Genomic DNA, 16,846 nt, shown 5'->3' with positions numbered 1-16,846 from the left:
AGTTTTTAAACTATGAATAGTCTAGCTAAATGGCTGTTGGGAGTTCAGTTCGAAGTGCCAGACAAGCAAACCAAGAGCAAGAAGGAGAGCGAGTCTGGACAGGTTCAGCTGCCGGAGCGGGGCTGAAGCAAAGAAGTTTTTTTCAAGTTAAAAAGTAAACCTTAGTGAGGCTGACACCTTTAAATGTGCAGACAGCTCTGTACAATCTGCAAGGAATAAACGTTTATAAAATCGCTAAACTATAAACTAGCGTTAAGCAGCAGGTAAGTATTGTTTCATATGCACACACACTTGTGTGTCAGTACTGGTATACAAGCACTTGCAAGTAACTACAGAGTCCACAACGAATCTGACCAGACTCAACTTCCTGCCAAGCGAATTTTAGAAGCTGGCATGTGTCTAAATTGCCTTACTAGTTTCTTATGATGCAGTGTCAACATTTTAAAATGTTTTCCTCTCAATGTGGAACAAGAGACTGTATGGGAAAAAGTTAGGCAAAGTTAAATTCATAGTTTTTGTATCAAATGAAGATAACCAATGTCCGATACGCTCACCAATAACAAAAAAAAGCAAATTTTTTGTAAATCTAAAACAGTTTTATTGGCAAAATAATATTTGAGTTTATTTGTATTCCTTTGCATGTGGAAGTTACCTGTAGATTTGGAGAATGTCTGATTAAAAGTGAAATTTAACCGGTATTTGGTGTGTGCTTAAGATGCTTTGTGTTAAACAGAACCACTACTGTTTTTACATTTCGAAAAATCGCTTCTACATGTTAGCGCCATTTTGTATACATTGACTACAACAATCGGAAGCTGCAAGGGATTCATTACATGTTGTAGGAGTAAATAAGGGCCATTTTTACAGTCGAAGTTAACGCTACCGCACTCAGTTTAAGATATGACCCTAAATATTTAAATGTTTACATGAAAAACATATGCTGAATTGTAGAATGTTTTTGTTTTTTATGTCCGCCTTTTAAAAACACATTCTATTTTCACTGCCAGTAAATCGTCAAACACAATACTGTAAAAACATAAATAGATGTTAAAATAGAAACAAACATGTGAACAACATTTAAATTAAAATAGCATTTAATACAGGCAGCAGACATGTTTTTATTTTTTTTTATATATATATATATATATATATATATATTTTCGAAAAAAGTAACAGCTTTAAATTTAGTCTCATTGTCGATCAACACATCTATTTTAAAAATACAGTAGCCTACCTCTGTTATTACAGTACCCAACAGAGGAAGGGGAGTATTAAACAAATGCTAAGGAGAAATCATCTTAAGGAAAGATGTTAAAACAGCCCATTAAATTTTCAAGGTGTCTCTGGCACTGGAAGAAAAGTATTGCTTTTAGACTTGAAGCTGCACGGCACGATAACCGTGGTAACTATAGATGCAGATGTTTTGGAAAGTACTCACAAGCGCTCTAGGAATACATTCAAAACAGGTTTTCGTTTCCTGAACTAAAAGGTACTGTTGTCTTGCAAACCAGGCAAGACAACAGTACCTTTTAGCTCTAAGACGTACGCATGTACGTCAAATGAAAGAGCATTTGCAGTACCGTGCCATACCTGCGTACGTCAAGGTTTGCCGTCTATTCTCCAAATGTGGTGTTTTTTTTTCTTCAATCGGATCTCTTTGTATACATGCCCTAAGGCAGCGTTAGTAATGTGATATGTGTTTTGTCGGGAAGGAGAGATCGAAATAATCAGATGACTATTATCCAATTGCACGCCGTCCAGAAATCCCTATCTGTCTGTGAAGACATTGAGAAGAGTTAGGGATACCGTAACAAGCAATCAATATATATATATATATATATATATATATATATATATATATATATATATATATATATATATATATATATATATATATATCACACATACACACACACATACATAGTGTTTCGTTTTATTATTTTTGCAGTTTTGCTTGTTTACCTTTATTTTATATTGGTATTTGATTGTAAACAAAATATGCAAGCGTATTATGAGAACTGGAGCGGTGAAGAGTTTGAGCCATGTTCGGTGGATTATGAAAGCAGCGACAGTACTTGGAGTGTCTTTTACAGTGCTGTGACAAAATACTGTGAAGCTGTAATTATTTGCGACCAATTTTTTTCCTGAATTGCACCCATAAAACGTTGGCGACCTGTTGCAATATATAAAGTATGTATTGCTAGTGGAATTTGATTTTGTGCCAGCAATTTCAATTAAAACTCAAGTTATTTTATCGATTTAACCTGAATTTTGTTTTTTAAAAGACAAATACCGTAAATGTAGGACTGGATGCAGGCACCACTTTTTAGTGGTGAAATCAGTCACAGAGGCGAACATAGCTTTGGTCGAACTGTGAGTTTTAATTTGGGTCTTTTCTGATATGAGGACACCAAACAAAAAAAAACACAAAGACCTTGCACAGGAGTAGTTTTCCAAAACTGTCACAGTCCCCCATCTAGTGAATGCTCAGCATTTTGTATGGCTGGGCTGAGAGACTTTTTAATTGCACTGGCTACAGGTGTTGGCCAACTGAGGCACTGACTATTCTAATGACCTTAATTATCATCCCTAACTATCAGCACGTGTAGCCTATATATATAATTTGTGTACCTCCGATTTTGCATGATCCTCAATATTGTCCACTCTTATTCTTACACAAGCTATGCCATTTCCCCCTGAAGATTTTTGATTTTGTTTTGTTTTTGGCAGAGCTTGCACATCATTCCACCTAATTCAGTGCTGTGAAAAAGCCATTTCCATTTTTTTTCCCCCATTTAATGCTATGAAAGAAAGAAATGTAACCAGATTTTAATGTGCATTTTTACAGGTGGTGTTGTTATGTGATGCTTCATGCAGATCAGGATGGGGAGAAACTGCAGGCCTTGCTTCGTCTTTTAACTGAGCTGTTTGAGAGAGTCCGGGTGGTTGAGGCTCTTGGCACTGTTCCTCAGATGTATTGCTTGGCTGTTGTGGAGGTTGTGAGGCGGAAGATTTTTATAAAACACTACAGAGAAGTATGCAGTTTGATGCTTTACAATAAGTCTCTAATAAAACTTCTGTGTTATGTGTTTGTATATTTACTTTGTTTTCTTTGCAGTGGGCCAATGCTTTAGTAAAGGATGGAAAACAGCTCTATGAAGCAGAAAAAGCTAAAAGAGATTCATTTGGGAAGTTGTTCAGTAAGTACAGTATTTCCATTCCTGAAACAAGCATATTTCTATGCCAGTGTACTTTGTTATAAATATTAATCACTTTATATAATCTTTCTATTTTTCTCCTTCACAAAACCACAAGCAGCAGTATTCTGCACAAAACTACAGCCAGTAGTGTGTAAAATATATATACATACAGTAATCCATTGCATGTCCGCCCATCACATATCCACCCTAACCGTTTATCTGCCATGATCAACCTCTTTAGCAACGTTTATTGAACAGAGAAGATTAGTTCAGATATTGTAGCTATCCTACCAGTTTTCGTACACCGTTTTGTATGTGCTCCGTACTGCCATTGCTGGTAGTGTCACATGAGTTGTTCAGTGTCTTGCTATGTAAATAAATCCAGGTTGCCTGTGGGATGTCAACTTCCATCTTGATCTCCTGCCTGTCATTCAGCAGTGAATGCACGCACCCACCCTAATGACAGACGGCTACTCTTCACAAGCATTAATACCCTGTATCTTTCTAAACAAGGGATTTAGTGGAGCTCCCTAATAAAAGCTGAATTTCAAAACAATAATTGTGTGAATATAGTAATTGTTACAGCTGTGTATAATGGTATTTAAAACAGGATTAGTTTAGGTTAAACAAAAGCCTATCTCTATTTGGAGACCTAGACTAAACACATGTTTTACAGGAATTAACCCCATCCCTGCCAACCACCACCCAAAACACATAACCCCAACACTTTATTTACAGAGAGAGATAGAGACTCTCTTATTGTTCTTTATTTTTTTCCCAGGAAAATCTTTTCTCAGAAATCGCTTGTTTAGAGGACTTGATTCTTGGCCTCCCACTTCATTTTGCGTAAGTAAATATGTTTTTAAGCAAATATATATGGGGAGAGAATAAATAACACAAGTTGGAATTATTAGTCACATCAAGGTAGCTTCTGACTTGATGGACTATAAAAGGGATTTCTGAGTGGTCTGGTCATCTTGCTTTGTTTTATAGTTTCGTATAATAAAACAGACATATTGGCTGCACGTTCCACTGGCGTCGTAATTCACACTTTTGATTACAACCATGAATTACAAGTCAGAACTGTGGGTAACAGAGGATAACCATATAATATAAATATTTCATTGCTTATTTGTCATTTTATAAAATGTTTTATTTTCCTGGCAGATGATGCATTATCTCTGGCAATGGTTAAATAGTGCATAGGTTACATTTAGTATATGCCTGTGTTTTTTGGGGGTTTTATTTATTACTAACGTATGTATTTTACTTTTATGCAGACACATAAGCCTCGCAAGTTTGACTTTGAGCTTCCTGAAATATATTTATGTGATCTGCAGTTTTTGCAGTCTTGCTGTCCTCCAGAGGTTCAGTCTTTTCTCAGGTATAAAGACATTTCATTAGATTTGCTTACTTTGGTCAATCTGACTGATTTATATAAATAATAAAAATAAAACATAAAACATTTAGGACAATTCATATTTGATTCCCCTATAAATTATGGAATTACTAAATATACACCTTATCACTCTTTAATTAATAAGAAACTAAAAATCATAATATTTTATTTTTGTTCTTTAACATTGTGTGCCTTAAATTATATATTCTACTTTAAAGTCAAATGCAGCATGAACAATTATACAAACACATTTTTTTAGCCGAATATCTCTAGCTATTTTAAGTGTATAAGGTTTGATCAAAATTATCTTTTTTTTTTTGAAAATACAGCAGTTAAAATTAAATGAATTCAAATATATTTATGTATTTTACTTGTTCTTTATTTTAATCGTGATTTAACTTTTCAGGGTTCCAACACTGTGTGACTTTGAGCCTTTACACCAGCATGTACAGGTCCTTCACCAACTGGTTAAAGCTGCTCAGAGCGTGGATGAAATGTCACAAACCATAACAGACCTTCTGAGTGAGCAAAAGGTACCTGGCATAATTATTGTCACTGAATGCTACACATTTTCGTTGTTTTTAGCTTTTATTGAATGAAAAGATTTGAATACATGAATAGATACATTTCTATCTGATTGATAAATGGGAATGTTATTTGTTAGAATATTTGTTAGACTATTGTTCGATAATATTTGTTTTATGTTCCCTATAGGCATCCAGTAGTCAGCCAACTCCAAAGTCCACTATGGTACCAATATCGGAAAGCACAACAGGAGCCGCATCTACCTCTTCCAAAACTCCACCCTCACTCGACCTTCAGGGTGGCATATGTCAACCTCTGAGTCTCCAGGGCCTGTTAGAAGATTTATCTCCAGATAGCATTGATGCCCATACATTTGACTTTGAGACCATTGGCCATCCAAACATGGATACACTTTTAAAACAAGGATCTCTAGACTTGGACTCCTTAGCAGAAAGCCCTGAGTCAGACTTCATGTCTGCTGTTAATGAGTTTGTCATTGAGGAAAACTTGACTTCCCCTAATGCAATCAGTGATCCACAAAGCCCTGAGATGATGGTAGAATCTCTTTATTCCTCTGTCATTAATGCAATCGACAACAAGCGCATCCAAGATACAACCACTTTGGAAAAGGAGAACACCAAAGTTGCAATGTTGAAAGTATGCATAGAAAAATACAGGTCAGCTGCTGAGGAATCACAGGGCAGTTTAAAGAGCATCAAGGAGGATCTTTGTCATTTTAGAGGACTGGTTCAAAAGGAGCAGAGAGATTTTAGCTTTGCTTTAAAATCTGTATCGGGAGAAGTAAGAAACATAATTGATAATATTAAGTATTCCCACAATGAGAACTTAAAGGAAATACATCAACATGAACAACAAATCATTCAAAGGGATTATGAAGATGAAACACAGAGGTTAAGGGAAGAATCCAATTTGAACCAGAGAAACCTGGAGGAATTAAAGAAGGTGTTGTTAGAGCTTGAAGAGGGCATCGAAAATAAAGAAAATGAAATTTCTTTGTTAAAAAATGAGAAAGACATGTTTCTAGAGTCAGAAAATAGCAAAGATCAAAAACTGCTTGACTTGGAGCAAAAAATGCGAGACCAAAATAGTGAAATGCAAGAGCTATTGCAATCTAGAGAGTCACTGAAAGGCGATTTAGCTAAATTATATCTTGAGATTGACAATAACAAGCAAAAACTAAAGCTTGAATTTGAGAACCTTGAAAAGAGTCACCTAAAGGAACTGGAGGAAAGGCTACAGATCAGGCATGCCAAAGAACTGCATGAACTGGAAAGGGAAAACCTTGAAAACCAAGAAAACATAGTAAAAGAAAACCAAGAAAAGCTGCATCAAATGCAGGAACTCCATGCATCAGAACTTCAAGCATGTGAAAATCAACTGAAGGAACTTGAAGTCAAAGTTTCTGAGCTATCTGATATGAGGTGTAAGTTGGAGGTCGAAATAGCCCTGAAGGAAGCAGAGACAGAAGAAATAAGACTGCTTTTGGAGGAAACCAGATCTCAGCAGCAAGAGACTGTGAGGGTTGAGGTTGAAAAGGAAACTGAGGCTTTGAGAAGAGAGATTAATGATCTAAAACATCAACTTCAGGCTATGAATGACGAGAATGAAGTTGGACTTGCAGAGCTGAGAGCTCTAATGAGAATTGAAAAAGACCATTGTATCTCTGAGTTAGTTGACAGTCATGAAAAAGAGACCAATCTTCTCCGCTCTGAGCTAACGTCTTTACAGAAAAAAGCCATGGATGTTGAAAGGGACCTTAAAGAACAAATTAGGCAGCTTCAGAATGACTGTGATAATCAGATTAATGCTCAAGAGAAAGAAAAAGAAGAAAAGGAAAGGGTTTTTCAGGAGCAGCAACAACATTGTAATAATGTTATATGTGGTCTTCAGGAAGAAAACAAACTTCTGTCAAGCAATCTGCAGCAGGAGAAGCAGACTAATATGCAGATTTTGAACAAGGAAAAGGAGGAGGCCGTCAAAGCTGCCCTGGCAGATGCCTTTAAAGACTTTGAACACCAGAAGAAGGCTACTGAAGAAAAACTGTTAGAAAAGATCAAACAGCTTGAGAATCAGTTGAAAGAAAAAAGCTGTACAGAAAGGTAACAGAGTTAAGAACTCAGGAATGTACCATAAATTAGCAAGAAACCATATTGTTGACAACCTAGTCATCGTTTTCATGCTTTCCATTTGAAATTCGGGTCAGCAGGAGTTACAGTTTCCATACTATGCTACCTAATTTGGTTTGAATAGGATATTACAGGATTTGGAGTGCTGAACAACACCCCCTTTCAAGTGTGTTCTTGCTGTTATAAATCTTTAAGAACTTTAATTATTAATGGAGTTTTTTGTGCAGTAACTGTTGAGCAGGTAAATTGATAATAAAGGTAATGACTAACAGTAAGATAAGAAGGAAACATAAGAGATATATAAATAGTTTTAAAACAGTTCAGTCAATCTAAAGAAATTTTGAACACTTTTCTTACTGAAACGTGATTTTCATAAATATTTACAAAATCCCACCTAACCTTAAAGAATAAGTAGCAGGGTTCTTTAGTACACTGATAGCCCACATTGTCAAACAGGTAACACACCAATAACAATCAATGATGTGGTACTGAACAGAAAAGCCAGAGCACTTGAAAAGAGAAATTACAGGTATGTTATTACCAGGTATTTAACAGTTGTAGCAACACGTGGGGACATAGAACGCTATATTTTTCAGAACCCTGCTACTTGCTCTTTAAGTCGTGCTGCTAAATGTAAACTAAGAACTTCAAGGATTTGTGGATACAGGAACTCAGGTTGGGACGTAATTTAGTCTATTGCTAGGGATATGGACATTCTCCATCTGAAATTGAACCCAATTTCAACATGAATTAGGAGCTATGTTGTGCTACAGTGGGGCATGTAGACAACAAGAGACAGCCAAGGCTGTGTTGTAAGTGAAAAAACAAAGATACAAAAATAAACAAAATGACACCGTGAGGGGATTGTGGAGAGGGATTAAATGTTGTGTGTGTGTGTGTGTGTGTGTGTGTGTCTATATATATATATATATATACTGTGTTATATATATAGTAGATAGATAGATACACACACCACACACACACACACACACACACACACACACACACACACCAGTATTGTAGTCAGGTATACACAACCCAATGGAAATTGATAAAAAACAAAGAATTTTAGGAAAAATCTTTTGTAGCAAAAGTTTTGCTTTTTTGTTGAAGATTTTTACAAGTAATACATTATTTCAGCAATTTTTTAACAAAACTCCAAAAGTGCTAATTCTCAAAAGTATTCATACCCATTGATGCTGTAATAGTATTGTCTACAAGGTGCTAGAAATTTCAATATGATAATGCAGAACCTAATTCTAGAAAAGTCTGGAAAATGCTGGATTGTAAGTAAACATTCTTAGAGAGTATAAAAGGATTAGGCATAGGGTGATTACTGTCATTACCAATAAGTCAATATGGGAAAAAGTAAAGCGCTATCTGAAGAACTTAGGCAGAAAATGATTTCATGTAATTTTTTGTCCGAATCGGTAAATAACCAGAACTTAAAAAAAACAAAATAAAAATAAACTTTTTGTTTTTTGTTGTTTTACAAAACAAACATTTAATTTATTTTTAAGTAAATTAAACAATGTTTGTTGGATACCACTCACTACCCAACATTCAGATAACAAGCTCTTTATTATTTGTAGTTGCAGTCATTGTGATAGTGTAGTAGTATTGTTGTTGCAAACTTTAAGTAACCAGTATATAACCTGCTTCAATATTTTACATAATTGTTAAATTGGATTAATTTATCTTCACCCCCCACCCCCCCACCCCCGACCTTGGCCCACTCACTTTAAGAAAGGCTCCGGCACCATTGCTTACGTTTGGAGAAAGCCTTGTGAGGCATGCAAAGAAAAGAACACCATACCTACTGTCAAGCATGGATGTGGTAATATTCTTCTATGGTGCTGTTTTTCCTCTAATGGCACAGGAAATCTAGTTCCAATACTTGATAAAATGGATTCCATAGCATACCAAAAGATATTGGCCAGTCAGCTGAAACCCTCTGCTACAGAACTTGGTTTAAAGCGCAACTGGACGCTCCAACACAACAACAATCCAAAGCACACATCAAAATCTACTTCAGAATGGTTAAAGAAGAACAAAGTCAAGGTTCTGGAATGACCTAATCAAAGTCCCATCTAAATTCAATTGATAATCTTTGGTATGAGTTGAGGAAGGTTGTGCACAAAAGTCCTCGGAATTTTAATGAACTGGAACAGTGTTGCTCATTGACAAATATCATAATTGTTTAAAAAAAAGGTTATTATTGCCAAAAGTGCCTCAACTAGCTATTAATTTCATTTATCTTGTTGGTATGAATACTTTTGAATTAAAATTTTTGGAGTTTTGAAAAAAGAAATTGCTGAAATAATTAATTGTAGACATCTATTTCTTGTAACTTTTTTCCACATTCACAAAAGCAAAACTTTTGCTAAAAAGATTTTTCCTATAATTATTTGTTTTCGCAAAATTTCTAACTCTCTCTCGCTCTCTCTCTCTCACTCTAATTAGGGGTGCACCGATTGTAAACTACTAGAAAAAGGCATAAGGCCTATATTTAAACTGTTGTGTAATTATAAATGGCAAAACATGAACGGGTATTGTTTACTTGCTGTATTTATGACAGAAATGAACAGGTATTGTTTACTTGTTGCATTTATTTCCGAAAATGAATATAAAGAATAACATAGTATTATATTGTGTGCTTGACAGCATTTTATAAATTTGTTTTAAAACAGTCACACAAAAAAACATTTTGCATTTGTACTAGTAAAAACACTTCTGTAGAAAAAAAAAATAGTGTAATGTGACATTAACTTTTATAGCCACTTGCTGTCAAACATTGCTTATTATAACTTCTACCTATACTGTACAGTAGAAAAGAAAAATTTTGCCTACACAACTACAACAATGTTTGTTAAATTCTGTTAAATGCAGCACAACTTAAATTCTTCACTTGAGACAATTTAAGGTAAAAGCCTATAGGTCACCGGTGTATAAGTTGCTCTCCCCTTTTTAGAAACCCCTAAAAATACCTAGAAAATAGGCTGATGTCATAAAAATATTACATTTCTGTTTACAAAATTAAGTCAAACTTGAAAACTTGAATTTGTTACTTAACAAAAGATGCACAATAATCAATTTCTGCTTCAAAACCAGAAACCGATGCAGATTAAGCAAGATAAACAGAAATTACAAAAGGCCGTTTTGAAGTACATTTTAATAATAATAATAATACTAATAATAATAATTAGAACTGCAAGGCACTTTTACGGCTTCCAAACTCAGTACCTGTTGGATATTTTGGCAAGCTGTAGCATTGCAGCACAAGTGTCAGCAACAGATTAGTTTTGTGGAGCAGTTTCAATTCAAAATACTGCTTTAGTTAATGATCTCATGATGCTTTATAACTTTAAACACCATAATAACCATGACCCTATCTACTAGTGATGAGTGATTATCACTTTTACAAGTCGATTCGATTATCGATTCAATATTTGAAAATAATCCTGATTTACGATTATCGATTATTCTAATAATTTTTAATTAGACATTTTATTTCTAATTTAAAAACTACAATAAAACTTCAATAACGTTTTTTCAACAGCAGTTTCAAACTTGCAAAACATACAGTATGCATTATATTGAAGTCACTACTAAAGCAGCATAACCCATAGATAAACAATACCACTACAGAAATCATTTTTAAATAAGGAAGAAAAGCACACACAATCTGACAAAGCACTCTCTTGTTCTTATCTGCTTGAAATCTTCCCCTAAGCGCTTTTGAATCCCTAACTCTCTAGGGTTGATAATGCTGCATAACAGAACATAATTTTAATAATAATAATACATGGCTGGAAGTTTATTAACTCATTATATATAACGTTATACAATAAAAAATGGCAATCTGAAGTGTTATAAAAATAATTGTTAATAATTAATAATTACAATTATTTTTGTAATCTTTTGTTTCTGGTTGCTGTTTTTTTTTTTTGTTTTTGTATTACGTTTCATGTAATAATATTAAATTAAACGTAATACAGGAAATAGTAATTTGAAACATTTTTGTTTATTATTAAAAAAAAAAAAAAAAAAACAGTAATTTCTTAACCTGCCTTCACTGACTAAAGTAAAATGAGAAACCGAGTCAACAATAAGATACATACAAGTGAAAGTCCCAGTAAAACAATAAAATAACTTAGCTAAATTAGCTAAATTATAAATACCGTATTACTTCAATTTGGCGCCGCCCTCATATTGATGCCGCAGTCATATATCAGCTTTATAATAGAGGCTGCCCTCGAATAAATGCTGCTATCAATAAAAAAAACATTAAAGTATTTTTTTTCTCCACCCTACTAAAAACACACACACAGTAAACAAATAGACGCGCAACACTGACTATGTACATGTAACGTCCCCGAAGAGACAGGAGCCTCAATATAGTAAGTCAATTACAAACTAATGTACACACCCATAGTAAGCACATTTTATTTTATGGTACAGTTCTAAAAGAAAATCCAAGATAAACTACGTACAGAACAGCGGTCCTTCTGAAGTTATGGGAGGTTTTGTTGTTTTGTTTTCAGTTAAATTTTAATTCCCATACTCAATCCCCTACAAATATAAACAATGTGTTTACTATCTATGATAAGATTAAGTTTCAATTTCTCTTTCAGAGAAATTACAAACAAGCAAGTTACAGTAAGAAAAAAAAATAACCGAGTAGGATATATTGAGGATATATCAAGCTGATGAGGTAATTTTTGGTACAGAAAAACATACATTTCACATTCTTGGACTGAAATGCGACACCAGCATTGTCCCGCCCCTTTACAACCAATACACACTCCTGATTCGCTGGTACAGTACTCCCCTGACCTCCCAATTTCCACCTAATAGGCTCTCGGTAACTGTCAGTAAATGTACTACATTCAAGCCCCAAAAACACACAGGAGTATAGTGCTGCAGATCAGAGCCTCTCACGTGCCACTTCTAAAATGCCTTAAATCATGTAATAAAATATTACAGCATTTGTAAAGCATAGTATTATTAATAAAGGCCACCCTCGTTTAAGGGCCGATGTCATTTTGATCAATTTAAAATAAACGTCGCGTCGCCAAATTGAAGTAATACAGTATATATTATGTCAACATCCATGAACTTTCACTTTGGTTTTGACAGTGATTGATCTCACATGGACTGACCCTGTAGTTATATAATTATATAATTAATAATTTCATAATAATTTAGTTATTAATAATTTAACATCTGCCACTTTTCCCTTGTGGAGCGAAATGTAATTAGTAAGGTGATTGATAAGTGTGTAAAGAATATAAAAAATAGTTTATATTTATGAACTTACAGTTTTTAAACACTCGCTCACCTTCTTTCACTGACAAGTATTTATTACGCTCCTTGTATGTTTTTGTTTTTGATGTTGTTTTATATGCATTACTGAAGCTTTACAGGAGGGTGGGTCTTGAGGTTCCCTTGACTACAGATCCCAGAGTGAGAGTAGCTTCAGTGGTTGCCTGATGCGAACTGCTGAAATCTCAGTGGGTGAGATGCGGAAGTAACTTTTATGATGAGTAACCATAAAGGCGTGAAGTTTTATAGTATAATAATTGTTTGAAATTGTGCAGTTTATTCATCGTTCAAAGTCGTTTTAGGTGTTTAATAATCGGAAATTAATCGTATTTTAGATTAATCGCTCATCACTACTATCTACACACTCTAAGGAGTTATAAGTAGATTTGCTACTATTCGATTTTTTTTTCTTTTTTGCCAAATCAACGTTAATATTGACGTTTATTTTAGAAAGAATTTGCATTTTTTTCATACTTATTTTTCAACTCAAGCAGCGGATGGTTAAAATCGACCTTCATGCTTTAAAAACAACAGACTTCTTTATGCCATTGAAAAACATCTCACTTAGCAAAATCCCTTTATCATATTCAGCATGCAACAAAACCATGGTTACCAACATTATAATTGAAATAACATTTGGTCACAGCAGAGCTATACCTTGTAAATATAAATATCCTACACAAATTTAAAAATTGTCTCAAATAAACTGAGGAAAATGCAGCATGTAAAAGTGTATTACACAGACTTTTATAGCATACATTTACAAGTAAAAATAATATACACAGAACAAAATATCAGATAGTTGAACAGAACTAACTTGCACTTACTATTCAGAGTGAGCTCCCCCTCTCCTGCTTCAGCACAGCTGGACTCAGAGTCACTGGAAGGTAAGGCAGACGGGCCCGGGCATTGTGCACAATATACATTAAGTATTTTTCTCTTACGGCCCATTTTCAAATCAAACTAGTATCTGTCACCGTATACCTAAAGCAAAAGCATACGTACACCTTAACCCGCTAATTTCAAAGTAGGCGCTTTGAATGACAGGCGCTGTAGCTGGCAAGTGAAAGTGCAGGTCTTGATGATTGACAGTCATTTTAATAAATTAGAGCATTATAGCACTGCTTCAATCAACGAAATCTGTCAGAACAGGGTGAAACTACAGTACTAGCGGACCACTGTGATGACTGACAGACCCCCAGCCATTCAGAGCGAAATGGAGACGGGACAGGCAGCAAGTATAAAAACTATGCAAACTAGAGAGCAGGGGTGGATTATCACACAGGCAAGTGGGGCCCCAGCCACTTAAGGGCCCCCCACTGTAACCAGTGGATCAAAATATAACAGCAAATAAATATAGTAAAAAATATTCTTTAATATAATGAAATAATGGATGAATACAATGTCCAGGTGTTTGTAAGTATACCATAATTTTGTCACTGAAAGATCTCTCCACTATCAGATCAAATACAGTACTATGTCTGTTTAGTACAAACTACACACCCACCCCTAGGGCCTCTAATATGCAAATAAGTCATGTGTGATTGGTCAGATGATAAGAGTGCGCGTGTTCTTGTTGTAAATGGCTACCTGTGTGAACTCGCTAAAAAATACATATACTTGCTAAGTTTCTTTAAAATATAATTGACTTGAGTCATAGATGTAAGTATTTACTGAGATTATAAACTGTTGGAATTTATTAAATATTTGAAGCAGTAGCGCTGCTGTCCCAGTATTTAAAGAACATTGTGTTATTCACTAGTTCACACACGAAACACATCCTAATGTAAAACTTGAAATGTATGTAACTGTATTTCATTTTTTAATAAACTACACATTCCGTTAAATTTTTTTAATCGTTTCACACGTCATGTATTATATCGTGTTATATACATGTATCTTATTTTATCACTTTTTTTTTTTTCCTTCTGAACAACTTTATTCTGCAGCGGGTCGAATGTTTTCTGGTAAAATATTCCATTAAGGAAGGTTGCTGAGGTTGCCTCCTTTAGTAATGATACACATTGTTTGGAGCTATTATGGTTCTGTAAATAGAATGAATGATTGTTTAGCGCAGTGATTGTTATTTAAGTTTTGGTCAGGAGGCCGGTGTAGAGTGTTTTTTGTGTAGGGCAGTGGGCTAACATATTGATATGTAATCATTTATGTTTTTCGGAAAGCAGATACAGGTATTTTATTTAGTTTTTTGTATGTGACAAAACCAAGCAGATTTATTTTTGTGTAGTATATTGTTATATGATTTGCTTTATATTAATGCAGCAGGTAAACGTTCTACTGGCCTATTCATGCATTTTACTGCTGTTTTAATGGGGGGAAGGAATTCCCCAATGTTCTTTGTGCCCCAGGGTCCCCAAGAAGTCTTAATCCGCCTCTGCTAGAGAGTATTTCTAAATATTTTTGGTAAGAAAATAAAAACAGCTAGTGGTTTTACCAACATTTATCTTATATACATTTATTTGTTTAACTCATATTTTGGGGGAATTTGACGTTTTAACAAGCTTTCCTGATTTAATATTTGTCTAATTTTACATTTAACCTCAAGGAGAGGTCAAAGGTCATGATAGTTTTTTTTTAACAGAGCATATATGGGTTCCTAAATGTGTTGTATAGTAACCATAACCCTACGTACACTGAAAGGAGTTATAAGCTAGTTTTACATTTGACCTTAGAGAGGTCAAAGGTCACAGGCAAGGTGATTTTTTTAGATCGAGTATATATTGGTTCCTATCTGTGTTCCATGGTAACCATTAACCTATCTCCACTTTGTAAGGGGTTATTTTTACATTTGACCGAAGATTTTGAAATGTTTTTAAAGAAATGTGTCATGAGGCCATATTTGTTTACTCACAAACACAATTTTTCCGTATTTGAATTCCATTGTCTCCAGGATGATGCCTAGCAAGTTCAGAGTTAGTTGGTTAAACAGTTTTCAAACAGAAGCAGTTTGATGTTTGGGGCACGTTTCAGTGAATTTTCTGGCAGCCATTTTGATATTAAAATGTATTGCTGCAACTTATGCTTTGCAACTTGAAGCAGGTTTGTTTGTTGATAACATAGGCAATGTTTCAGAACAATCAGTTCACCAGTTCCCAATAAGATTTTGAAAACATTTTTAAAGAAATGTGTCAGGCGGCCGTCTTGGTTTACACACAAACACCATTTTTGAAAAAGTCGGCTGTATTGACACAGGGATGATGCTTGTCATCTTTGGAGTTAATCGTGTTAAACCATGATAAACTGAAGCGGTTTTAAATGTAAGAATGAAACTTGGGTCTGGTGACAATCTTGTTTTACAAAAGAACACCATTTTGCCATATTTAAATTCCAATGTCCGCAGGATGATGCCTGCCAAGTTAAGTTAAGTTGGTTAAATGACATGTGCGAAGTTTCAGGTCAATTACTTCACCGGTTTCTCAGGAAGAAGATTTTGAAAGTTTGTTCCAAAAAATGCATCAGGCTGCCATCTTGGCTGACACAGGAGTGCAGTCTTTTTTGCATCTGAACTATAATCTACACGAAATGATACCTGCCAAGTTTCATGTTGATTGGTTACACCGTGTGCGAACAGTAGCAGTTTAAAGTTTTGGGAGGAAAAATGACAATAATAAAAAAATAAAGAAATAAAAACGCTTTACAATAGCAATAATCTTCCCAAGCCAGCTTAGAAACTTAAAAAAATATTTTCACTGGCAATAGGCTTCCCAAGCCAGCTTGGAAGCTTAATAATGTAATGACCCAGCAGTCTGCATTAACTAAGAGGTCTTGTTTTGCTTTTTGGATGGGGAGTAGGGGCAGTCGAACACTCCAGTCTTAAATAATAATTATTATTATTATTTTTTTAATTTAGTCGTCTCCAATTTTTTACCCAGGTTTTCTCTCCAATTTAGTGTGTCCAATTATTATCTGTATCCTCGGCTCACCACTCACAACACCCCCCGCTGACTCGGGGAACGGAGGCTGGAGCACTCGTCCTCCAAAATGTGCTCCTACCAATCTGTAATTTTTCGCACTGCGGATCCACAGCGAGGCCACCAGACATATAGTGCCGGAGGACAACACAGATCTTTAAGCTCCACTGCAGAACCACAGGTGCCCTGTCTGCCACAGGGGTCGCTGAGGAGCAGTGAGCCGTGAATTTCCCTGCCGACCTAAGCCCTCCCTACCTGGGCAGCGCTCGGCTAATTATGCTGCGTCCCCTAGGAGCTCCCGGTCATGGTCGGCTATGAAAT

General features: G+C 35.1%; 1 protein-coding gene across 1 annotated transcript in view; it reads left to right on the top strand.

The window, feature by feature from the left end:
- The window catches only part of rb1cc1 (RB1-inducible coiled-coil 1), a 78,460-nt gene that overhangs the window by 34,325 nt on the left and 27,289 nt on the right, over positions 1-16,846 (top strand). The window contains exons 9-14 of the mRNA XM_041247559.1: positions 2,849-3,035; positions 3,119-3,200; positions 3,982-4,046; positions 4,481-4,584; positions 5,006-5,132; positions 5,314-7,244. Of these exons, the coding sequence (XP_041103493.1) occupies positions 2,849-3,035; positions 3,119-3,200; positions 3,982-4,046; positions 4,481-4,584; positions 5,006-5,132; positions 5,314-7,244 (2,496 nt within the window). The remainder of the gene's footprint in view (positions 1-2,848; positions 3,036-3,118; positions 3,201-3,981; positions 4,047-4,480; positions 4,585-5,005; positions 5,133-5,313; positions 7,245-16,846) is intronic.

The sequence above is a fragment of the Polyodon spathula genome, chromosome 4 (assembly GCF_017654505.1).
Source record: "Polyodon spathula isolate WHYD16114869_AA chromosome 4, ASM1765450v1, whole genome shotgun sequence".
NCBI lineage: Eukaryota > Metazoa > Chordata > Actinopteri > Acipenseriformes > Polyodontidae > Polyodon > Polyodon spathula.
This window is presented reverse-complemented; position numbering and strand designations above follow the sequence as displayed.